The sequence below is a fragment of the Sphaerodactylus townsendi genome, linkage group LG07, assembly GCF_021028975.2.
Source record: "Sphaerodactylus townsendi isolate TG3544 linkage group LG07, MPM_Stown_v2.3, whole genome shotgun sequence".
Lineage (NCBI taxonomy): Eukaryota > Metazoa > Chordata > Lepidosauria > Squamata > Sphaerodactylidae > Sphaerodactylus > Sphaerodactylus townsendi.
Genome location: NC_059431.1, coordinates 54634143 through 54659863, shown reverse-complemented (window position 1 = coordinate 54659863; position 25721 = coordinate 54634143). Strand labels below are relative to the sequence as shown.

Sequence of the window (25721 nt, the reverse complement as noted above, 5' to 3'; positions counted from 1 at the left end):
GTACAAAATTTCCTTTACTCTTGTGCCACCTTGTGACATTCTATTAGATTTGCACCACATACCATGTGTTCAGTTAGGCAGATTTCTAAAACAGTGTACTCTTTTTGTCATTCAGATGCTTTATTTTCTACTTTAGTTATGATTCTGAAAAGAAGAAAATTTTGATCTACAGTATCCTGTGTGTGTTTGTCTTTTTTGTGAAAAATCAAATAATCTTACAATGCTTTTCCAGAGCTAATTAATCTGTTTAATCACTTCGATGATTTCTTTGCAATCTTAAAACAAGCAGTATTTCTTTTTTAAATTGAATTTCTTTTACATGGCACAAATATATCAACATCATACATTTATAGTAATTCACAAATACATCCACAGATAAATCTCGTAAAAATAAACCAAAAAAAGACAAATTAAACATAAATTGTTATAGTATCTATATTTTACCATACAATCTATCCAATTATCTCTACTCATTTAACAAGTTAAAGTAACCTTATATCATAAATTTTATTAGACCAACATTTGCATCTTTGTATAAATTCTTCAATCATTTTATATTCCAACAAATCAGAAATTTTAGCTAAAGACATTAACTCCATGGCTTTATTTTGCCAATCTTGAACTAATGGAGTACAACTTATTTTCCATTTTTTTGTCCATACCAACTTTGCAGCTGTTACTAAATATTGAAATAATATATTTTGCTATTCATTTAAAGCTTTATTTTTATGCCTAACAAGTGAAATTCTGATTTAAGTTTTATTTAAACTTTTAATATTTTAATAATCTCAATATCTATTATTTTCCAAAATTCTTGTGCTTTATTGCATGTCCATCATTGGTGGAACAAAGTACCTTTTACTTTGTTACACTTCCAACACTGTTATTTATTTTTGCAATGTTACTTGGAGTCATAGACCACCTAAGCAGTATTTCAAGCAGAATTCAGCCCAGCAGCTGTGGCTTGCACATGACCTCAATTTACCATTACATTTGGCTCCTGCACATCCAAGCATCACTGTGGGCATTCACTGCTGAAAATGTGACACTTTGAATGTATGTCCTGCTTTTGGGCCTCCACAGTTGGCCGCCTAGCGGAGCAATGCAAGGCAAGTCTATGCAGAAGTGCATCCTGTTTTATTCAGTGAAGCCTAGAAAAAGTATTTTTAGAATTGTAGGCACCCTTAATTTGTCATAGGCATTAATCATGCTACCATATGTCCAAAATGTACTAGTTCAAGCTACAATTCCGAAGCAGCAGTGTGTAAATATGCCAAGTATTTTAATCCAATTAAAACACTTGACAAATGGGAACTTGCAAGAACCTGTGGGAGGCATCTCCCACTATTTCCTATTTCCCTTTCCTGAAAGCCCCCATAGTCTCTCCCCTTACATCATTTTTAAGATGGCTCCAGGTTGGGAAATCCTGGAGATTTGGGGGTGGAGCTGTGGTAGATGAGGGATGGGGAGGGATGCAATCTCAGCAAAGAATAATGCCACTGAGTCCATCCTCCAAAGCAGTCACCCCCCACCCCCCCGGAGAACTGATCTTGGTTGTCTGGACAGCAGTTGTAATTCTGGGAAATCTCCAGCCTCTGCCAGAGGTTGGCAACCCTAGTTTCCATAGAGAAAAAGACTGTTTTGGAGGATAAAATATATAGCACTAAGGCCCTCTGAGGTTTCACTCCTCCTCAAACTCTGCCCTCCCTAAGGTCTACCCACCCAAATCTTTAGGAATTTCATTTTTATCTGCCCCTACTTTTATCTGCCCCTCTGCTTTAAGCCCCGCCCCCTCTACTCTCCCCCTTATCCCGCATCTTTGCCGAACCTGCTTGAAAGTACTACTTTTTCAAAAAACACATCTTCAATCCAGTTTGGAGGGGAGGATTGGGGGTCTAATCCTGGTTCAAATTTCCTGCCATGGAGCGTGACGCAAATGCCTTACAACCAATCAGTGCGCGCAGTGCTGTTCTTGCGAGAGCACGATAACCAACCAGAAACTTGGGTGGGGGAGACATGCTGATGTGATGACATGCTAACGTCATAACGTGAGCACGTTTTTGCGGGAGAAAAAAAATCCTACCCCAACATGGCACAACAGCCAATCCGGAGAGACCTGCCAAGCCAATCGCGTGGTAGTGGGGATTGTTACGTTTCTTGAATCTGAGATAGGCCTAGATGTCTTCACTGGAAACATGCTGCGGTGGGGAGGTTGAAACCTCGATGAAAAGGTGCAGTTTATTTTCAAACTTGGTTTGATCTAGATTGAATTTCCTGGTGCGGATTCCGCCAAAGTGAATTGATAATAGTTTCCTTCTCTTTCTCTTGTGTTGATTCACATTGTGCCATTCACATGTTACAAAGAATGAAATGCCTTATGGGCACACTAAAGAAAAGATGCCAAAAATATTTGAAAATGCTTCTTCCTCAATTGAAAGTGGAGGTTTTTAATGAAACTCCCCCCCCACACACTTTTGTTGACATTTTTTGCCTTTGTGGTAGATTATCTGTATAGTTTTATATATGACCATAGCAGCACCTATTCTTATTCCTTCGTGTTGGAGCCTACCGTAACAGATTTAGCAGAATATTGCTTAACTTTTGAGAAAGATCTTAAAATGTAGAGAGTTCATGGTTTTGAAAGTTAAATGATGAACATCACAGAGTTCAAATAAGCATAGTATTTTAACCTCAGTTTTCCAAAAAGGAAAGAATTGAACAAACCACTTCCCCAATCCCCGCCAAAAGGAAAGGGATTGAAATAACTGCTTTTCTGCTAGAGTTACCATCTCTAGGTTGGGAAATTCGTGGAGATGTGTAACTTGTGGAGCAACTGGTTTGGGAAGGGAAGAAATTTAAGTGGGGCATGATACCACAGAGTCCACCCTCCAAAGCAGCCAGTGTCTCCACTGATATTTGTTGCCGTACATTTTCTTCTGGAAAATCTCATTTTGAGATTTTTTTAAAACTTGCTCAGTAGGTTCTGTTCAGCCCAGTTGGTAAAGATATAGAGCATACTTTTGTTGTAATGGTGAAAGCATAGTGATGACAGCTTGCTGATTTATTTGTGAATGTTATTTCTGGATGAAGTTAAGCAGATCAGAGAAGAGTTTTGATTTGGCCTCATTTAAACACTGCAAATGTTTGACCTGTATCCTCTTCTGTAACAGGGATTTATAGCCCCTTCTGATGAAATTTCTCCTGAATAGCTGAGCAGCGTTTCAAATCCAAGTCTTATCATAACACATCTGATAGTATCTAGTATATCACACTGGCTGTCTTTGCAACTTGAAGGTTTTCACTGCTTCCTTGTCAACAGCCATTTCATCTTGAGTAGCTTGTGCACATGGGTTTAATTTTCTAGATTTTCATGACCTCTCCTAAAACTTACCATTTTTTAAAACTATATTGAGATGAAATCTCAGTTAACAATACAGAGAAACTAAAAAAAGAGGTGTTAGTAGACTTTCAACTTATTCCTTGATAATTATGTTGTGCAGCTGAAAGCTGTATAACTCTAATCTTTAGACCTTTGTATTTTCAAAATCTTGATTTAGAGAAGCTGTCCTGGGAAGAGATAAATTACAGGAGCAATTCTGCTACCCTATCCTATAATTTCTTAACAGGCATAAATAAATTGGCAAAGCTGTCACAATGGCTTTTTTGATTCTGAGAAAAGTGTAATCTGTTGAATCACTGCCTGTTGCACAGTAGTTAAAGAAGCAGATATCCTACTAGCAAAATGGCAAGCCATTTTTAAAAAAACCCAATACTTCAAAAAATGCAACTGACAATATTTGTTTATTTGAAACATTTTATGCTGCCTTTCCCAAAATAATTGTTTTTAATTTTAAAATTATAAAGTAGTTCAATAAAATTATAATTTTAAAATTATAATTTTAAAATTATAAAGTAGTTCAATAAAAACACATCACCAGAACCAGGGAAGAGGCTAAAAAATGTTACTGATGCAATTCTGAACAAAATAAAACAAAGTCTTCCCCCATCAATGGAAGACACCAATAGATGGACACAGACAAATTTTCCTGGAGGGAGTTCCAAAGTTTTGGTACCATAATTCAGAAGGCCCTTTCTAGGGTTGAGCTTCAGATGGAGGGGGCAACTGAAATAGGGCCACCAAGGATGACCAAAGTGAGCAGGTAAGTTCATATGGGATAAGGTGGTTCTCAAGGTATGTTGGCCCCAGGCTGTACGGAGCTTTAAAGATCAATACTGGCACTTTGAATTGAGGTTGGAAGCAAACTGGAAGCCAGTGTAGACGGAACAAGACTGGAATGGTCAGTCGAGACTCCCACACTTTCCATCTGTTCTCCCATTTTATTTCCTCAGTGTGTTTTACATCATTTCTGAATAATAACAAAGAGTCCTGTGGCACCTTAAAAACCTCTATTGAGCTTTCTGGTTCAGAATCTACTTTATTAGATGCATGATATGTTGTCTTCAGTTGACAAGCTGTGTCATGATAGTTAAAAGGTGCACACAGAAATGTTAGAAAGAGTTGGAAAGTCCACCAATCAAAGAAGTAAGCATTTTACATTCCTGTGCAGATCACAAATGAAAATGAGACACACCCAAGAGTAATGATCCAATTGGAGTGTGTGAGGGCCCAACTGGTGAATTAGTAAAGCAAAATGAATAAACCACAAATATCTTTAGAAGTTATAAAGCCTGGATAACCCAGGGTAGCCTGGCAGAGGAGTAGCTGGGCCAAACTGCACCCGGGCAGCCTCTGTTTTCTGCCCCTCCCCCAAGCCCGCCCCCCCTCTCTAACCTTAGTTCAGGCTGAAAAAGTTCTGGCCTGTTCAATTCAGGCTGAAAAAAACCTTGGTGGGAATTACACTACCCAGGAGACCTTGGGGCTCACAAGGTCTCCTGGGTAGAGTAGTTTCCACCAGGGGCCTTTTCAGGCCACTTTTCAGGATGAACATTTTCAGGCTAAACTAAGGTGGGGGAGGGAAGGGGTTAGGGTCGGGCCGATTTTCTGAGGGGTGGTGGTGGTGGTGGCAGGCACGCGCCCGTTGCAACGCGCATCCCCTGCCACCTTATAGCTCCGCTACTGTAGCCTGGTTATGTCAGATCTTGGAAGTCTCGTTTTTTTCCTGCAGTAGATCAATACGGTGAGACCTGTGCAAACAGATCAGGAGAGAGAGAGCGCAGCCAAGAGGCTCATCTTCTCTAGCTTTAGCGCACATATTTGCTACTCTAATTTCTGGCGCTCTTTAACCTTTGAGTTGACCCTTTTCTGTCATCATTTTGTCACTCCATCATCATATTAGCCAATCACCGAGTCTCGCTGCGCCTAACATAGACGTTCTGCCCACGCCTCTCAAAGGAAAAAAGGCAGGTATGGGCGGGGCTTAGCCTGTAATTTTTGCATGGTTCGATATTGATGCGGCTACAACAACAAGCGTCGGAAAGGAAGGGAAAGGCTGACGCGATTGGCTGAGAAGAGGACGCCGGCTAAGTTCTCATTGGATGTGATCACGAGCAGCTCAGACTGGTGAGACTCAGCGAAGGAACCGAAACCAGCGCCCGTGGAAAGAAGGGAGAAACGGGGCTTCGTGGTTTTTCGGGGGGCTTCGTGACTCGGGACGGAGCATCCTTTTCGTGCTGGAGCCTTCGCTTCCAGAGAGCCGGGTGAGCTACCGCGGGTGCCTCGCGTAGTCAGGAGACAAACGCCCAAAGGAATCCTCAAGTGGCGAGGCTGCTTGGCCCGTTTCCAGACGTGAGATTGAAATCGTGCTTCGATCTCTCTTGGTGTATGTCACCACTAGCAGCAAAAGCCCATGGGGCGGCGTGGGGTGGTGGTGCAATGGGCCCTAGTAAGCTTTCCCTGCCCCCGCAATGGTGTAAACTCGGCTTTTGGGGTTGGGGGCGGTTGGAGGTGGGTTCCGACCGGGCTCGGCTTTGAGGGTAGGAAGGGCGGGAGGAGGGTGCCCTGCTTGGCTTTTGGGGGTGGGAAGGGCGGGAGTTGGCATTCTGGCCCGTGTAGGTTTTATATTCCCAATGCACATCCACACAAAGCCAATTCTCTTTCAGTCTGAAAAGCAGAGTCTCCGATGCGCGCAGTTGGAATTGCTAAAGGGTGGACTTCTCCCGCTCCTCCTTATTTTCTGTGTTTAAGGATGAAACAAGTGTTGAGATTCAAATACTGCTGTGGTTGGAAAACAGCAAATGGTGATCCGGAGGGGGCATTTTGATGTGTGCATCCCAGAAGCAACTGCCATGGCGATACACATACACACATAAAAAAATAACTACTTCGGATTGCTCATTCTTTCAGCCTTCCTCTCCCGACTCAGAGGCATAGCTGCAGAAAAGGGAGCCCTTGGCAAGCTTTCAAATGGGCTCCCCAGCATTTCAATTTGTGTAAGTTTTCATAAGCTTGCCAACCTCTCAGTAGGTTCTGGAGATCTCTCCCTCCAGCCCCCCTGAAGATGCCTACACCCTGAGTGCTACAAAATCCATGCTGTTAGGTAGGCACTAGAACTTAAGTGAAGCATTCTAAAACAAAGACTGCCCAGCACGTGGCAGATGAAGTTACAACTCTATGTAATTATTTTTGTTGGAAAGGGTATACCACAAGCGGCGGTCTTGCCAAGGTGGCTGGCTCTGTGGTCCGATTAAGAGCCACACAAGTAGACAATTTCTGTCTTCTGTTCTGTGGGAGAGACTGAAACGTGTGGCTGAGCATGAGTACATCAGGAACTCATCAGTTCTTTCTGCAAGATGAGAGGAAATCAATGAGGCCTCTGGCTCTTCATTGAGCCTCAGAGCCAGGCACTTTGGCAAGACTTCTACTTCGGGTAGCAGTCAGGGAAGGAAGGCTGAGAGAATGAGTAACGCGGCTTCTGCCAGCAGGAGCAGAATTCCATGTGATGTAGAAGGGATGTCCTGAATGAACATTGTGATGTGTGTACTCTTGTGTTTGGTGTGGATGCTTGCTAAGGTCTCGCATCTTCTAGGGGCTCAAGTTTGATGCAGACCCACATGGGTTGCAACATGAAACATAGGTATTGTCTGCCTCTGTGAAGCCTCTGTGAACCTGAGCAACTCATCAGCTTGCGTGAAGGCAGTTTGCATTACCGTGTAAAATAGGTCATGACTAATTAATAAGCTGCCTGACTAACCACCCATTAGGCATGTGTTATGCATGCCTGAGAGCAAGGGTGCCCAGTGGCCAGGTTTTTGCCTTTTCAAATAGCAGAATTGGAAGAAAGCAATTCAAATAAGAAAACTAAGGTGTGGGGGAGGAGCTTCTTATCCCTTTCCCATCTGCTACACTCTCTCGCTCCACCACCACCACCATCCCCCATCACTTTCCCCTGCTAGGCTTCAAATGCATATTTGGTCATATTTGTCTCCTGCCTTTCCTTCTTTTTCATACCACAGGCCATGGATATGCAGTCTGTATGACCAATGCATGTATATGAAAAGCTACCTTTATCTATATAGCACTCAAATTTGAACTGAAAGAAGTAATGGACTAGATGAGTCCTTGGAAAGAGCCTTGAAAATTCCATAATTAAATAAGCAACCTAAATTCAAGCTTTCACTCTTTGCAAACTGCTCTGCCTGCTTTGCCTTCCAATGCAAGTTTTCCTCTTCGGAAGGTACTGTAAAAGCATTCTGAGAAAAAGCTAGTTTAAGAGATAAATGGTCCCAAGATGTCAAACAAAAGGACCTCTTTCCACACAGCTTTGCATTCAGATGAAGTGAAAAACCAGGTAATGCTTCCTTGTAGGGGAAGCCATGTTTCTCCTATGTACATTGTCACATGTAATAAGCACATATATATGTTTTCTTTTGCCATGTATGTGCTCATCACATATGGTACACATGTGATTCTTCAACATGGATTTGATTTCTGCATAGATCTGTGTTATCATAGGAACAAACCTGGTGAGTCCTTGGACCTTGCACACTTCCTACTCCTTTGCTGCATAATGTGTGACTTGGAAATAGACGACTTCCAGATTCCTAACTGTAGTTTGATGTTTCATCCGAAGAAGAGGTGGGTTTTATACCCTACTTTTCTGTCCTTTTAAGGATTCTCAAAGCAGCTGACAATCACCTTCCCTGGCTGAGAAAGTTCTGAGCGAAGTAGCCCATGGTGACACAGCAGAATCGGGAAATCAAACCTGGTTCTCCAGGTTATTGTCCACCACACTCAACCACTACACTATGCTGGCTCTCAAATTATTAGGGGGAGGGGCATATGCCCCTCTTTCCAAGCTGTAGATAAGTGGTGATGGGGGAGGACTGTGTGAGTGTGGGGATTTCCAAGGCGCATTCCCACAATGAGCGTGGTTTATCATTGCATCTCAGTACGGCCTAGTATCTCCTATGTAGAAATCAAGTCAGTGTACCAGAATTAAATGTTAGTGTCATGTGGGATAAGCATTTGTGGGTCAGTTCACACATGATGAATGTACATATGATGCATTCATTGTTTTCTCATACAGTGTTCTCTGTAGGGATCAGTAGATGTGAAGTGGTCCCATGATAACATGACAGAAAGCAGGATTACAGAATTAAGATGGTGTCGGGGTAGCACCTTCATAAAATTGCTCCGATCTTTTAACCTTTTAACTTTTAAAACTTTATTAAGAGACGACTTCTTAGTGCTACTAGCACATTTTTAGCCAACAGTATATTATTTGTTTCTGTTATAACTGCCAAATTAACAGTTATTTAATGTTAAATGGTGATGTTCAACTTTTTAAGCTCTCTGAATTTATACTATATTTAATGTGCCACTTGCATTACTATATGCTTTTTAATTGCACGGCCTGGATATTTTTCTTTTGATAAGAAGTTCAGCCTTGCTTGGTTGAACGTACCATCTGGATTACATTATCTAAACGGCACTCCCAATAGAAATTAGGTCAAGGAAACTCCGATGGATCAGTTCTGTGTTGAAAATGATTGGGACTGTTTCGCACATGCTAATAAATTTTCAATTCTTGAACTGGATTCTGAACCTTTGCCCCCTTTAAATCCGAATCCTAAAACTCCATTAAAATTGCTTGATTCTAACACCTGCACAGATTTCTCGGTGAGTGCTGACAAGTCTTCAGCTAGTGAACTACTGACTCAACAGCCAGATCAAGCTATTCCTTGGAACAGTCCTCCTACAACTTACTCTTGTTCCATGATCTTCTATCTCAGCAGGCTGTGTTAATTGCCAAGATGTTTGAACTGTTATCAAGGAATATTGCTACATTGTCTAGTAAACTAAATTATTTTTCTAAACTGTATCAACAACTAACTCATGATATTACAAATTATGCATACGTTCCCCAAAAATGCTGTCCACAGCAATTCTCACCACTCTATCTCTCCAGAGAACGCAAGTGGTCATTTGCATTTGAAATACCAAGGTATTGAAAGTCGTATTATCAAGTCGGCAGAAAGTGCAGCAACCCATGCTGGTTGCTGGAGGTCCCCCAGAAAGGGTTCATCATTTATTATTATTATTGCCTTCTATTTGTTAGAAACTGATTACGTTTGGAAGATCGTCTGAGCAAGAGCCTTTTTGCTCTAGAATGCATACCATTTATCATTATTGAACTTATGAATGAACTCATTTATGAATGAACTTATGTGAATCAATTGATTTCTTCTGGCCATTATACTCCAGGGACAGTCACTTTATGTTACACTAGCAGTTCAAGCTGTTATTTGTATTATTTGATTGTGTACTTCTTGTTACTATCGCATATTAATGCCTTATAAGTGCTTTATAGAGTGATTATTTCATTTACATGTTCATAAATATTGAGTTGCCAGAGCCTGGTGTGTGTCACGTTGCATTGTCCTTCCGGTCTTTTCTGACACACACCTTCTTGTTCTCATGATCAAAGTTTATTCATTCAATTCTTGAAAAGTTCTGAAGCCAGTCAGAGAAAGCAAACTTGACTGGCTTCTTTCCAATGAGATTTCCTTCCCAAAATCTCAAGCCCAGTAGCAAAGTTCTGTCTGCTAGTGTCTGCGTTGGGAAGTGCCAAAGCTCCACTGGGATGTGGCAGTAAGAAAAGAGACCACTACAATCCTGAGCTGAATCCTCAGTATCTGTTCTGGTTTGCACTGAAAATGGGCTTACTCTATCAAGGCAAACTGATGGTACTTTTTGGGGTGGTTTTTTTTTAAAAAAATCATTAATAGTGTAATCCCAGGCAGGTCTACTCAGTGAGACTTAGCCCCAGGGAGGTGTTTTTAGGATGTCATGGAAAGCTGTGCAGGTCAGATAGGTTGGGGTTATTGCACAACTGACTGAAGTATAGATATTGAACAGGACGCTAAGAAAAACAGCTGCAGGTTTTGTTTTGTGATTTACATCTTGAGTTTTCTGTAGAAGGTGAAAAAGGATGGCTGACTTCCCTGATGTAAGTTCTGTGGCAACAAAGCTCAGAAACACACTCATCCAGTACTACAACACTGAAGATGGTGAATGGAGGACAATTAAGGCTACAGTAAGTTACTAAGCCACAGCCTTTGTAGATTTTTCACTTGTTAAAAAGACTTATCCATGTGTCCACAGTTCTTTCCAGTGTTCATAGTATTTTGTACATATTCCCTTATTGTAATAATGCAAGGCAGACTGGCATTACCATCTGCGTAAGGCATAAAGTGGAGGGCCCTGAGGCTGAAAGAGAGCAGTTTCCCCAAGGCCATCTAGCAAGTTCATAACACAGGTGAGGTTTGAACTGGGGACTTCCGGATTTGTAGTCCAGTCTCTTGGCCAATATGCTATACAATATGCTTCATGTTCACACAAAGTGAGTGTAGAGTATGTGTTATGATACTCTTAGAAAAATAGGATGCTGAATAGGATTCTTAATGATTCCACAAACTGCACCAATATGCAGTGCAGTGTATATGGAACTTATTCTTTTTCTTCATACCATCTTGAAAAATGCCAGCATTCTTGCTTAACTGTAACTAAAAGCTCTCATGAATAATAATCCTCCCTACCCAATCCAAAATAATCTTCAACAAGATTACTCCTCTTCGTTTAGTCATTTTTGAATATCGAATGAACCCAAACTGAACCTTCATCTCTCATCTTAATTTTACTCCAGTGTATGTTATTACGCCTCCACATGGTCACTGATGAGAGATGATGTTGCGATGATGATGATGATGATGATTATGATGACAGGGTCATCCTGAAGTCTTAATGCTCGTTCAACAAGTTTAGTTTTTCAGCTGACTTTACTCCCTTGTCATTTCCTTTAGAACAGGAGTGTGGTAATACTTGTGGTATTAGTGAAAGATATCTCCTTGGTATGTTGATTTAAAGCTACATATATGGATGTGTCTTGAGTGGATTGGTGAAAGTAAGGAACAGAATGCTAAAGAAGTGTATAAAACAGAAGAGTCTATTCAAAGATATATCATGCTTTCAAAAAACACATTTGGTTAACTGCTGTATACTTTAAAAGGCCAGTTAAAACTGCATTTTATATGAAGAGTTCCCCTCTGAGCTATCTGTAGTTTTTTAACTTCAGAATTCCAGATCTAGTTTTGCAGGTAAACTGAGGCATTTTAATAGTGTCTAAATTCTGTGATCTTTTATTTTCTTCTCCAGAAAAACACTGTGATTTGGCGTAAGCCATCAGAAGAATTCAATGGATATCTGTAAGTTCACTCACCGAAGCGAATAATTTCTGCTTGGTAGGTTTGTGTGTTTTGAGAGGGAGGCCCTTGCCAGATTTGAGCAGAGGTGACACTTCTGGCTGATGGCTGTTCATTCTGGTGTATCTTCTACCCTGTGAATTAAGCAATTTCCCATTTATTTTATTTCCTTCTTCCCCCCAATTTTCTTCCCAGTGGGGGCCCATTGTGGCTTGGTGTTCTTGTCACAATGGCTCTGTGAGGTAGGTTAGGGCAAAAGTGAGTTACCAACAAGCTTCCATGGCAGAGCAATTTAAACTGGGGTCTCTCAGTTTCTCTGAAACTCTAACTGCTCCACTGCACTAGCACTATTCTTTTCAAGGTCCCACTATTGTAGGATTCCATCAGCATTCAGATTCTGTACCTTTTCCTGTCCTAGTGGCTAGAGAAAAATCATGTATAGTTTTGGGATTGTTTTTCATTAATATACTGCCAACACCCTGATTTGTATGTCTTAACCAGATTGGCTGGTGATGCAGTAATGGTTCTGAATCAAGTTAATGCACCTGCAAAAAAATGCTTTTCCCCAACTCAGCCTAGTCCATAAGATGGCCCCTTATACTGACATGACAGATTTGGCTATCTGGATCCATACCACAGTAACGTCGAGACTAAACTACTTCAATGCACTGTACATTGGTCTCCCCTCAAAATCAGCTTGGAAACTCCAGCTGGTCCAGAATACCATGGCTTGGCTATTTGTGAGAACTAGTCGGTGCATGCATATTATCCCATTCTGCAGGCACTTCATTGGCTGCCCATGTGTTACTGGGCTCACTTTAATTTATTGGCTGTCACAAGCAAGCCCTTCATGGCCTTCGCCCATCTTATTTGTGGGACCATATCTCTTCCCATGCCCCACATCACAACAGCTTCATTCATGCTGCAAGTGCAAATGGGCAAAATCAACACCTACCTGTATGTTTGCTTTCTCTGTTGTGGCTCTCACCTTGTGGGATGGCTGAAGAGCTCAGGGAGGCTTCCACTTTCCTGGCTTTCCACAAACTATTCAAAACTGAACTATTCAAGAGGGCCTTTCTGCACAGGTAATATGGTTGCACTCTACAAAATGGTTCACAAACTTACCTGGATAAAGGTGTTTTGTACTACTAAGTATAGCTGATTGTAGTAGGATTCTATTATATAATCTCCATACCACTTATCGTGTCATTTTACTACGATGCTATTCTTCAGTTCTTTCTAGTGGTTCCAGACTTCTAAAATCCTAATGGTTATTGCATGTCCCTTCTTGTTGATTGTACTGATTCACTATAATCTGCTGAGTTCCTGTGAAAAAGGAAGACTATATAAATAACATAAATGAAAATAACAACTAAATTAAATAGCTGTGATTCTCTACAAGTATGGCTCACAAAGGGCATGTTGCAATATCATTGTACTGAGCAGTGAATGCCTGGAGTTTTATTCTTGTAAGGATTCCCATTCACATTAAGGCACCTTTTCTCAGGGTGGCTCACAAATTTTAACAAGAGAAAATAATTTAAAAACCATATGACTTCTTGTGGGACATTGTACCTTGATGCACAAATTTAAGGACCTTTCCATTTGGTTTTTAATATCACTTATGAAATGAGCAATTTTTGTTTGGAATCCAAATGTGCTTCTGCCATCTGGTATATCAACTATTGCATTTTCTCAGTGCACAAACATCAGTATTTTGGCAGTGAGAAAACACTGTACTGCCCTTAGCCAGGCTAGTGTTTGTCTTGCATCTTGTGACTGCTGCATGGAACACAGTTATGGAATTACCATAGGTACCTGTTGATTTGTGAATGGGGCATAATAGGTGACAAGCAACACCACATTTTAAGAAATAATTATTTTGTTTTCACTCTGTGAGCCTGTGCAGATCCTGTTGTAGTGTAGTTTTTGTGGGGGACAGGAGGATAGAAAGACTTACGAGGGCTCTGGGAAAAAAAAGAACAAGTTGGCAGACTAGTTCAAGGCTCCTCTGCTCCATGCATAGCAAATGAATGGAAGGCAATAAACCCATCAGAGGTTATGGAGAATAGCATTGTCTATTGAATGAAAAGGGTGGGTTATTAATATGAGGAATAAGAAATAACAAAGCAGCAATAAGATTTCTAAATACTAAAGAGAAAAACTGATTATTGCTAAGGGAATATGTGGCCTTTTGTAATCCGCTTCAAAATGAAGGAAAAAGTTCTCTTGATATTGTCTTGTATTAAATTTGCTTTTCTAGCTACAAAACACAAGGGATTGTGGAAGATGTTGCCAACAGAATAGTGGATCACATACGTCCTGGACCTTATCGACTACACTGGGACAGTCTCATGACTTCAATGGATGTTGTTGAAGAATTTGAAGAGGTTTGTGTTGTCTAAGGTCGTTTCTGCACGGTCCAAATATCCTGAGTTAGGCAAGGGAAATATCCTGGTCTGGCCAAGCAGTTTGCACGGTTCCTGGACCTAAAGCGGGTTTTTCCCGCAATATTTTCCTCATCCTGGGATTTTCAAAGATCGCCAATTTGGTGATTCTTTTCAAAAATCCCACATTGAACCCACTACCATGCAGAAACAGTTTATTTTTCCTGCCCAGCCGCCCATCCCCCCTGATCTCCCCACCTGACATCATGTCAGTTTTTAACTCTTCTGAGCTGCTCTTTCCGTCCAAGCCCGGAGAGGCCTCCATACGGCGTTGTTCCCGTGTTTCCTGTCATTGCTTTTAAAGGAAACTTTCACAATGTCCAGAGGCCTTGATGTCCTGCAAATGAAGGAGGATGTCCTCAAATTCCTTTCTGCAGGAACCCACTTGGGAGGTACTAATCTAGACTTCCAGATGGAACAGTACATCTGTAAAAGGAAGAGTGATGGCATTTATATCATCAGTCTGAAGAGAACCTGGGAAAAGCTGCTTTTGGCTGCCCGTGCCATTGCTGCAATTGAGAACCCTGCTGATGTGAGCGTTATCTCCTCCAGGAACACTGGACAGCGTGCTGTTCTGAAGTTTGCTGCTGCAGCAGGTGCAACATCCATAGCTGGCTGTTTCACTCCTGGTACTTTCACCAATCAGATCCAGGCTGCCTTCTGTGAGCCACGCCTTTTGGTAGTCAGTGATCCAAGGGCTGATCATCAGCTTCTGACAGAGGCATCTTATGTAAACATTCCAACCAATTCTCCCTTGCGCTATGTGGACATTGCTATCCCATGCAACAACAAAGGGGCTCACTCAGTTGGTTTGATGTGGTGGTTGTTGGCTCAGGAGGTCCTGCGCATGCATGGAACTATTTCCCGTGAACACCCATGGGAGGTTATGCCTGATCTTTATTTCTATCAGGACCCTGAAGAGATTGAAAAAGAGGAGTGCCTAGAGAGATTGACAAAGAGAGATTGAAAAAGAGAAAGCTGTTACAAAGGAGGAATTCCAAGGGGAATGGACTGCTCCTGGACCTGAATTCACTGGTCCTTCACAGCCTGAGATGGCTAATTGGTCTGAGGGAGTGCAAGTACCTTCTGTGCCAATACAGCCATTCCCAACTGAGGATTAGAGTGCACAGCCAGCCATTGAGGATTGGTCTGCAGCTCCCACAGCTCAGGCAACTGAATGGGTAGGGACTACCACAGAGTGATCATAATATATTCAGCTGCAACTCTTCTGAGTTGCTGACCATTGCAGCCTGCCCTTCCCGAAACGTTCCCCCGGGCACGTTTTCTGCTCATGGTATCGACCGGGTGCCATTTTGTCTGGGTTAATCAGGAGTGGAGTCCCAAAATGTCCCCAGTTCCTTTTCTATACATGTACTTGTTGCTCGGAGCACACATGTATTTGTTGCATTTTGGGCCAAATGTTAGTGGGCATATCATGGGGCGGGGGGAGTCTCTCGTTTTCCACAAAGATATGAGAATGTGAGTGGGAATGTGATGTGTAAAGGTGAACTCTCAGGAGTGTGAGTACACCTGTTAATTGGCATAGCAGTTGCAATAGTTTGCCCTCTGTTTGTGAAAAGTTTACCTGCAGAGACATATTTTCACATACTTCATTTCTTCGGCACCAAGTGCCCTCAGAATTCAGCTTAGAAGTTTATGTGACTGATTAGAACAGCCTTTGGCCACACAATAAATGCTGCTTTTTCCCCAACAATCCACAATGACCCTGTAGGGTTTTCAAGGCAAAAGACAATCAGAAGTGGTTTGCCGTTTCCTGACTCTGCATAGCAACCCTGAATTCTTTGGTGGTCTCCCAACTAAGTACTAACCAGGGCTGACCCTCCTTAGCTTCTGAGATCTAGACAAGTGCACAATAAATGCTACTGGTTTTTTTTTAAGGCCGTATTTATGGCATTCTTCAGTAAAGTTCCTTCTCTGAGGGAGGTGATGACTCAATTATTTCTGTAAGCAGGGAAAGATGAGCAACGAGAGTTTAAGTCTTCAAAGTACCGGTAGCTTATTTGGGCTTTGCATGCTAAAGTAGAATTTTTGTTTTATCTGTTTTATTAGGATTTTTTTATTTACAGTTGTTTTAGTAGAATTAATTATTCTAACCTCAAAAATAAATTTATGGCTTAAAACATTTCACCTGAAGAATTATGATTTTGATGCCTTTTCAAACTATTTCTTCTTGACAGCACCAGAAATTCCTTATCTATTCCAAAATACTGAATTTCTACAGATGTGCTCTCTTTGGCCCCTCCGCACATGCAGAATAATGCACTTTCAATCCACTTTCAATGCACTTTGCAGCTGGATTTTACTGTGTGAAATTGCAAAATCCACTTTCAAACAATTGTGCATTATCCTGCATGTGCAGATGGGGCCTTTGTCAATCTAAAGAGATCTATTCTTCCTTGAAGTGTTATCTGTTTGGTCTAAGCATGAAAAGTATTCCTTCCTCACTCCTCTCCCAGCTCCAAACACATCTGAATTACGCTTATTGGATGTCATCTCCTCCTCTGGAGAAAGGCTTAAATGACATTAATGACAGGGTTTTCTGTTTCATTGATGTAGATAAATAATACATAATTGGTTGTACGCTAACATTAATGATTTCTGTGTCCATTCATGTAACCATTTGCTCTGGGCTGTTATCTAAGGGCTTCTAAGGAAGTCAGAGTGCAGTTTTGGTTGTAACCAATAAAGCTTTTTATAGAACAAAGAACATACTTTGCACTATGAATTGGTAAAGACACCTTTCAGATTGGCCCAGATCTCCCCCACAGTGCCATGACCTGATTTCAGCGCACTATCCAATCCTGGAAAAAGAAAGCTCACGGTTTCTGCATCAGTGCTGACTTTCTACATTTGTTAGTCATCAAAATCTTTTTCTTCTTCTTTTGAGGCTAATAAATACCTCAGCATCTGCTGTCAATTTTCTGTTAAGCAAAATTATGATCTGTCTATTTAGCAAGCCTGGCTTATCACAAGCATCTGCAGCCAACCTGAATTCTTCTTCTGTCCAGTTGTCCATTGAGGGAAATCTGATGAATCCATATCAGTCAGAGCTGCATCTGGAAATACTTTTTGTCGCTTCCTTTTTTGGGTTGGGTTTTTGGGTTGGTTTATTAAAGAAAATATCTCTTAGAAATGATCTAAAAATAATTCTCTTGCATTGGAAACAGAATCTTTAAATTGTCTTAAAACAACTTCACAAAAACATGCTTCAACAGATGTGCTAGCCACGTCAGGAAAGTCTTTGAGAGCCTGTTAGTAATCCAATGGTCTATGTGGGTGGATATTTTAAATAGGCCCCCTCCAAAAGAGACTGGGAGAAGACATCAGTCTGAACTACACCAAAAAAATGGCCAGTCCATGGCAAGCAAGGGGTATGGAATGGGATAGTATAGCCCAGTCTCATCAGATCTTAGAAATTAAACAGGGTCAGTACTTGGATAAGAGACCACCAACGAAGACTGTATAGGAAGGCTGTAGCAAACCATCTCTGCTTTGCTCCTGCCTTGAAAGCCCCTTGCTGGGGTCACCATTAGTTGGCTGCAACTTGACCAAACTTAACACACACACACACATCACAATAAGCGAATGATAGAAACTTCCCTCACTGATCTGTTTAACTCAACCTTAGTACAGGACACAACATCTTTGGTATGGCCTGCCATATAAAATGGAACTATGATGTACTGTGACTTCCCCATGGCTGTTGTGAGGCCTGCCCATTGAGCTATCCTGGCTAGGGTTAGGCAGGCTTCCCAACTAGCAACCCCATTGAGCTATCCTGGCTAGGGTTAGGCAGGCTTCCCAACTAGCCTCAGAATGGGAAGGAGAAAGAAATTACAACACCCTGGCCTTCTTCCTTCCCTTGATTGACTCACTTGCCCTTTCTCCTGGATCACATGTATTTGGTGTGTTTTTTTCCTGGCCTGGCCTGGAACCCCCTCCTCCGGTTTTACTTGATCCTTGGATATGCCTCCCTTTCCTGAGTTCACCCTGACTATCTCCACCTTCCTCTAGAACTGATCAAGGGAGGCGGTCAATAATCTTCTTCTCAGGCTGTCAGTCTTCCATCTCTCCCCCCCCCCCCCATTTGTGTTCCTCAGGATGGGAAGCCACCTCCTCTGTCTCTCAGCTGTGCTTGGGCTGGCTGGAGGTGTTATTCCCCTGGACCCACTGCGGTGCGGGGGGATGACAATTGGCTTCCCCACATCTGTTCCTGCTACTGGAAGCCCTCCCTGCTTTTCTTGCTGCTATTTCCCTGCCTGAAGTAAGGTCCCTTGGTACTTTCCCCCCAACTGAAACTTGCTGGGTGGGGAGGAGTCAAGTTGGGGCTGGGGCCAGAATGCAGATAGGTGCCATAGCAGACATGAAGCCTTGGCATGATTGTTGAAGTCTCTGACGAGCTTCAGCCTTGGAAATCTCAACCCCAGATTTGAAATCAGATCAAGTAACCTTGATAAGGAGATTGTTGGACAACAGAATAGGTGGTACATGGACAAAATTCCCATCTTTCTACTGCCACGTATATACCCTTGATACCAGAATGCTGCCCAATGAAGCCCAATGAGAAATGGAACCCCAGTAGATGACTACAAGTCCCCCTTCCTGGCCATCAAGCTTGAGACTGCTGCTGCACTGAGAAACCAGGAAGATGATTCCTCCCATTTCATCTCTGTAAAAATATTCTTGCCTTTCTCACCCAGAATCAAGTTCTGCATATTAAATTATTTAAACATTCTTTCATCTGTTTGGGACTGCTGATAAATTCCACATGACTGGAGGGAAGTCTATTGAGAGCTGGTGCCTCAACCTTGCATATGCACTATGGGATAACAACACAGGCCTCCTTTTTTTTTGCAATTCTTAAAACACTCCTTTTTAAAGAATGGTAGCAAGATAATATATGTGAAGCACTTTGAACATTGAAAGCACATTTATAAATGTTAAGTATTACTACTGTTAAAGTGCATCTAATATGTACATAGGAGCTCCTTGGCAAAGTGTGGTAAGTTGCAGTACTGCAGTCAAAACTCTGTTCACAACCTGAGTTTGATCCTGACAAAAGTTGGTTTCAGGTAGCCTCCTCAAGGTTGACTCACCTTTCCATGTTTCCAAGAGCTGTAAAATGAGTACCCAGTTTGCTGAGGGTAAAGTGGCGATGGCTGGGAAAGGCAATGGCAAACCTCCCCATAAACAAAGGCTGCCCAGTAGTATGTTATGATGTGATGTCCCCCCATGCGATAGCAACGACCCAGTATTTGCACCTTTACCTTTTAATATGTAAATGTATTAAATCTAATTAAATGAAAGTAAATAAATAATTCAGGAGGAAAGTGCCAGGTACATGTCAGCCTTTGGGTTCTCTGCTAAAGTAATAGAAGATGGGATCTGGCTGGCTTCTTGTTAAGCAGTTGAAGAGGATTGCCGCTTACACATTTTCCGATATATCTTTTTAAAGTAAAAAGATGGAATGATTTTTTTTAACAAAACTGAAAATTTAGCGAAGGGATTGTGACTGATCCCTGGGATGGACTGATTGGCTATCAGTCTCTCTTATAGTTACATCCTAATGGTCCCTGCATGGCTATTATACCCATGATTGATAAGATCAGTTTGACATCTAACACTGAGCACCACTCTTTAATCTCACAAACATTTGTGTAAAACAAGGTTAACATCCTACACACACATGCAATCTGACTTTTAATGGAGTGCTATAATTGTACACAGGTGTTTCCCTTCAGAGATCAGTGGATACAGACAGAAATAGTTTATAAGGTTTCTCTTGTTTCTGCCTTCCCTGTTGGCTGATACTGACCCTGGTATTATTTTGGTTGTGGCTAAATTTTTGACAACAGTAGCTTCTATATAGAGGTGCTGTACAAACGAAAACCCTTGAATGAGTATCTTACTTTTATCTTGTAGAATTGCTGTGTGATGCGTTATACCACTGCAGGCCAGCTGTGGAACATCATTGCACCAAGAGAGTTTGTTGATTTCTCTTACACAACGGACCATGACGATGGGCTTCTATCATGTGGTAATCTCTCCTAAAATATTTTTGTCATGGCCTAGTAAGACATGCCTGAACATAGTAAAAAAAAGTTCTGCATCGGTTTGAGTTGCTGTTTGCAACAGGTTATTGAATTGTTACACTCATGTTCAAAGTAAAAAACATTGTTTAAAATGGCACAATAGCTAGAGCCCGGCTGTTATTTTGCAGGGTGTAAGTGCTGTACAAAAATTGTTTCATGCCCAGTTGAGTGACTTTAATTGATCACTCAAACATGACCATCTTAAGCATGTGGCTTCTGAGTAATCCATGTATTTGAGACTAGAGTGCATTTGAGACTAGAGTTCTGTCCAACACGGGAATGGACTTAGATGGCTTCTGTATTGCTTCTGCAGCTTCCAACCCAGCTCAGAGGCAACAGGGCTTCCAACATGGTAGGTTTCCTCACATTTCCCTGTCATAGCTCCCCATGACATCCAGTCTGTCCACTGTACCATCAGGAGCATTTTTTAATGGCTGTAAGTGGAAACAATAGGTGTCCCAACCTACTAACATGTTTTGTTTTGAAACAGGTATTAGCCTAGATTATGGCGAAGTAAGACCTTCTTTTGTCAGAGGATTCAACCATCCCTGTGGCTGGTTCTGTATCCCACTCAAGGAGAACCCTGGACGTAGTCTTCTGACAGGCTTCATCCAGACAGATCTGCGTGGAATGCTCCCCCAGGCTGCGGTGGACACTGCCATGGCTAGCACTCTGACAACTTTTTATTCTGATCTCAGAAAAGCTCTGAAGACATAAAGGGGGATGGTGTTTGTCTAGCAATCATTCCTTGCAGCATATTTAAAAAACCCAGAGTAGGTTAGAAGCTTCCTGTATGTAGGGCAGTAGTGTTTTCCTTAGAGGTGCCAGGAGTGGCACAGGCCAAATAGAAGCATGTTTTTTCCAGCTTAGGTCCCAGTGGGCTTTTTGGACTGTAGCCCTGGGAAAGGTATAGGAATGTTTCAGATAATATCTGGAAGAATATGTCTGTGCCCTAGCTCAAGACATAATTCTGTACTCTTTGCTTTCTTCTCTCAAACATGCACCTAGTCCATAACTGTTAAATTGAAATAATGGAAAACATGCCATGTTCATCTTGTGAATTTGCACATGCCCTGAAAGCTAACTGAACTAAGGATCAGTCCATTCATCTGTGAGTGGACACATGTCCCAATACTGTATGGGAAATACACTCACAGATTCCCTGAAATGTGAATGTTGTATGCTGATTGTATAATCAGACATAAGAAGGAATATGAGTTTGTGAGTGAGGCTGTTAAGGTTGTGAGGAATCCACAATGTGGATAAGGGGGCCTTAGATACATTGCATTGTGGTTAGCAATGGTACATGTCCAAACACTGTCTTAGGCTGTGCAAATGTTGTACAGATGTGTGCTTTCTAGGGATCAGACAGTGCAAAAGAAGTTCGTTACTTCTAAAAAGTGAGTGACATCACAGACCTCTAAGGATAAAATGATCTTACTAATCTCTGATTACTGTTTGTTCCATATTTTATGGCTTTTATTTCTAATGATCTCAGAGTATTAGAACTAATTTTTATATGAGTACAGATGTGTCTGATTCATGTGATATACATTTTGCAGAAAGAAATTCTGTTATCTGAAGATGGATTTTTAAAATTCTTGTTATAATTTGTTCCAACCTTGGGGCTTAAGTTTGCAGTGCAGATCCTTACTCTTTATCCCAAACCTGGGGCTATTCAGTGCAGTTTTTGTAAATCTCACCTTTGACTTCAAATGTGGTTTTTAGGTTAGTGGAAGTATGTGGGCTTTATAGTAACAAAAACTCTTTATAAAGTGGTTTGCAAAATGCAGCACTGCTTTCAAGCGTGTAATATAAATAAAAGGTATATTATAGAGCAGGGGTCTTCAGTGTTGCGCCCATGAGCACCATGGCACCTGCCGACATCTGTCCTGGCACCTGTCAAGAGGGCCCAAATAGGGCTGTTGCCCATCAGGCCTTCTGACTGGTTGTGTAGGTCTTTTAAAATGTTGCTTTGATGGCAGCTGCCACCACAGCACAAGAGATCTTCACAGCATGACTGCAGGTAAGCTGTGTGGATGCAAAAAAATACGTTAAAACAATTTTAAAACCAATGTTGAGGAGTTGCTCTTAGAGTTATGAATAATCTTCCTAACATTTTATGGTTTGCTCAGTCTCCTGGAGCAGCCATTCTGAGACTGCAACTACTCTCCTGTGTCAGGATTTCAAGGACACCCAAGACTCGAGAAAAGGGAGGATCCCTGGTCTAGAGCAAATTATTAAAGCTGCTGAAAATCCTGAACTGGCAGCTGTGGTACAGAAACCAGGAAGGGCTTCTTTACCCCACCTTCTGCCCCTTAATCATACAGTAGCACACATGTATCCCAGTGCATCAAGAACCAGGCTACATGTGGAAACATCCCCGTCGTGCAGAGTGCATGTGCAGGAATCTGCAACAAGTGGGGTTACACCATATCTAGCCTGAGAGATTATCACATGGTGCCTGCCCTAGATTCATAGAACAGATTCTAATCTGGAGAACTGGGTTTGAGTGGCAGAGGCTTATCTGGTGAACCAGATGTGTTTCCGCACTCCTATGTTCCTGCTGGGTGACCTTGGGCTAGTCACAGTTCTTCAGAACTCTCTCAGCCCCATCTACCTCACAAGGTGAGCTCCCAAAGGTATCTGGTGGGCCACTGCGAGTAGCAGAGTGCTGGACTAGATGGACTCTGGTCTGATCCAGCAGGCTCTTTCTTATGTTCTTAAGGTGTCTGTTGTGGAGAGAGGAAGGGAAAGGAGCTTGCAGGTCACCTTGAGTCTCCTTACAGGAGAGAAAGTAGGGTATAAATCCAAACTCTTCTTCTTCTCCTAAATTCAGCAGAAATAATATAAACTCTCTATTAGTTTAGGCAACCCTTCTTGAAGTATGTATACTGGGGGCAGGTGACTGTTCAGGTTTTACTTATTAGAAAGATTTAATTTCCTAGGAGCAATCTTCATACAAACCTGGATTTAAAAAGACATTGAAAGTTCACCATAGATTAGTCAAAGTTATTTGAATTAATGTGCACTAAATAATTGTTCATTTTAGATTAGCATTGTATCTAGAGAGATGTACACTATGGCCAGGATCTGAGGGGCCATGCACAAGCATTGTTTAAAGGCTGTGTGGGTGTGTCTGTAGGTGTACACAAGCAGCATTTCTTTTAAAAACAGCTTAAACCAACCCCCCAAACAACTTATTAAATTTAAGAGCAGTGGAGGTTGTGTGTTGTGGTATTAAATGATGTACTTCAGAGGGAAGATGTGTACTATTTGTGTATGCATGAGCATGAAGCAGTCTTATCTTTGCCGTGGTGCTAGCCAGTTTCAGTTCTGTTCAGAGATTCTATTTGCAGATATGGAGGGGTTGATCCTCTCATACCCACATTCCACAGGGAGCTCCAAAGTATAATTTTCCAGTGGGTTGGGGGAAAATAGCAAAGACATGTTGTGGTATCAGGGCTGATTCACATACTAAACATTCTGTAGTTTCAGTGGCTTTAGAGAATGGGTCTACCTCCAGCAAATTGTATTGTCCACTTGTATGATACCCACCTGTGGGTACTAGTTCATACATATCGTCTCTGCTGGAATGGGGAAGGTAATTGTGTGAGGTGCTATGATTTGTACTGTTGGTTCTCCTGTCCAGCTGTATTTGCAGGCACCTCTTTCCATATATACAGTATCCCTAGCTCAACTGGAGCATCTGCCTAAAATAGCTCCTTGATTAGTAAGGATGCAAAAGTCCAGTAATTCAACCCATTTTATGAAATCTGTGTCGCCCACTTGTGGTGGGAAAAGGCTCTGTGTTAATTGCATTAATATGACTGTCTGTTTCAGCAAGCAAATATTGGAGTGCTTATAGCATAAAGAATCAGTGCAATACATGTTAAAAGTTTTTGATTAAACTCAGGAAATCTATTGTGAAGGGCACAAGTATAAGTTGAAATTATATTATTTCACCATTGCTTGTAAAGGATATTTGCAAAACTGATCTGGGCAAGTTGTTTGCAGCTAGAAAAATTTGTTAATTTGCTGCTTATTTATTGATTTGTGCCTGTACAGGTTGGAGAGCATAAGCTGAGGCTGACTGGGCAAAGGCAATAACTAGAAGAAGACTTTGTATTTTTCCAAACATCACTGTGATGGTGATGAAGTGCACTAAAGTTCAAGATGGTTTAATGGTGCTAGTGTTGGTTGCACTTCTGGTTTTCCTCCTGTTGGGTTGTATCCAGACTCAATCTAGTCAGAGCTAACAGTGTGATGAGTTTAACTAACCTTTGGACATAGGGAGGTTGGCTGCAGGGAAATCAACTTGTTAATATATTCCAGGCAAATTCCAGTGGTCTTGCTGTGTTCCTAAACCTGAGAAAATGAGCTCTGACTTGTGAAAGCTTGTGGCACAATGAATTCATAAGCCTTTAAGCTGTCTCAAGGCACTCTTTAATTTTGCTAATTCCTCTTATCCTAGTTCCTTATCAAGGTTGCTTCCTCTTCTAAATGGAAGGTGACATTCTGGACCTAGACACTTTTACTCATAAGGGAAAGGAGGGAATTGTAGTGATACCTTGCTGCTTGGCTCCAGAATATTTATGAAGAGTGAGAGACAGCCTTGCACTGTTTTTAAGGGCTATAAATGTGGACATATAAACATGTTAAGGATGACCATTTATTCTGTTGTTTATTATGCTTGTAGCGTCTTCTTCTGAATTCTGCTATACTGGAAAAGTCTACCTGAAGTCTGTAATTGTATGTTCATTTTTGGTTCCTTTATTCTTTTGAAGCACAGACTCCTGGTATTGATGACTTTGTTCCCAAACTGTGGGTTGTATCTAATGGTCATATGAGTAGAAGAAACTCTTGCCCAAACTCTTGATCCTGCTCCCCCCTTGCACTCCAAAAACTCTCTGCTAAAGATCAGGGGACAAGATGATGGGAAGAGGGAGAATCTGGTGAAACCATCCTCCGTGGCTCTTCCATGCACACAGCAAACTCATCTCATGACTTGCTGAGGGTGATTTTGTCCAGTGATTTTGTCTCACTGCAGCCCCTAGTGCCACATGGTACTTTATCCACAAGTCTGCTCCGACCCTCGGGTGAGGGTTTTCAGGGTATGCAGGGGATTTGCATGTGAAAGGAGAAAATGGGGATGATCCCCTTTGGGGATTCTACTCATGCAACCAAGGGACTCAACCTGCTTTCACTAGCAAATAAACTATTTGTTTGAAGCAGCCATAACCTACTCTTTTACTGCAATAGTAACACATGTGTCTATATAGGGATGTATTATGGAAACTGTAAGTAGCTAGAAGTATAGCATTTTATTTTGCAAAAATCATGTGTGTTCTGTATCAATGCTTAATGGGAAGGGGCTGGTTCCATAGAGGCCTTTGGCCCACAGAAGAGTTTCCTGCTCAGGGAAGATGGCACCTTGAAGTCCGACGTCAGATTTACTATCTGGATCTCTTGTGTGTCCCAAACTTAAGGAAGAATTAAT

At 41.6% G+C, this 25721-nt stretch overlaps 1 protein-coding gene and 1 pseudogene across 1 annotated transcript; both read left to right on the top strand.

Moving 5' to 3' along the window:
• Positions 1 to 5428: 5428 nt before the first annotated feature.
• Positions 5429 to 22827, top strand: STARD4 (StAR related lipid transfer domain containing 4). Its single transcript, XM_048504590.1, has 6 exons — positions 5429 to 5658; positions 10379 to 10496; positions 11615 to 11664; positions 13925 to 14051; positions 20052 to 20166; positions 20712 to 22827. Exons 2-6 carry the CDS (start codon positions 10392 to 10394, stop codon positions 20936 to 20938), a joined length of 624 nt encoding a protein of 207 aa, XP_048360547.1. The 5' UTR covers positions 5429 to 5658; positions 10379 to 10391; the 3' UTR covers positions 20939 to 22827.
• Positions 14358 to 15341, top strand: LOC125437180 (annotated as a pseudogene).
• Positions 22828 to 25721: the final 2894 nt, after the last annotated feature.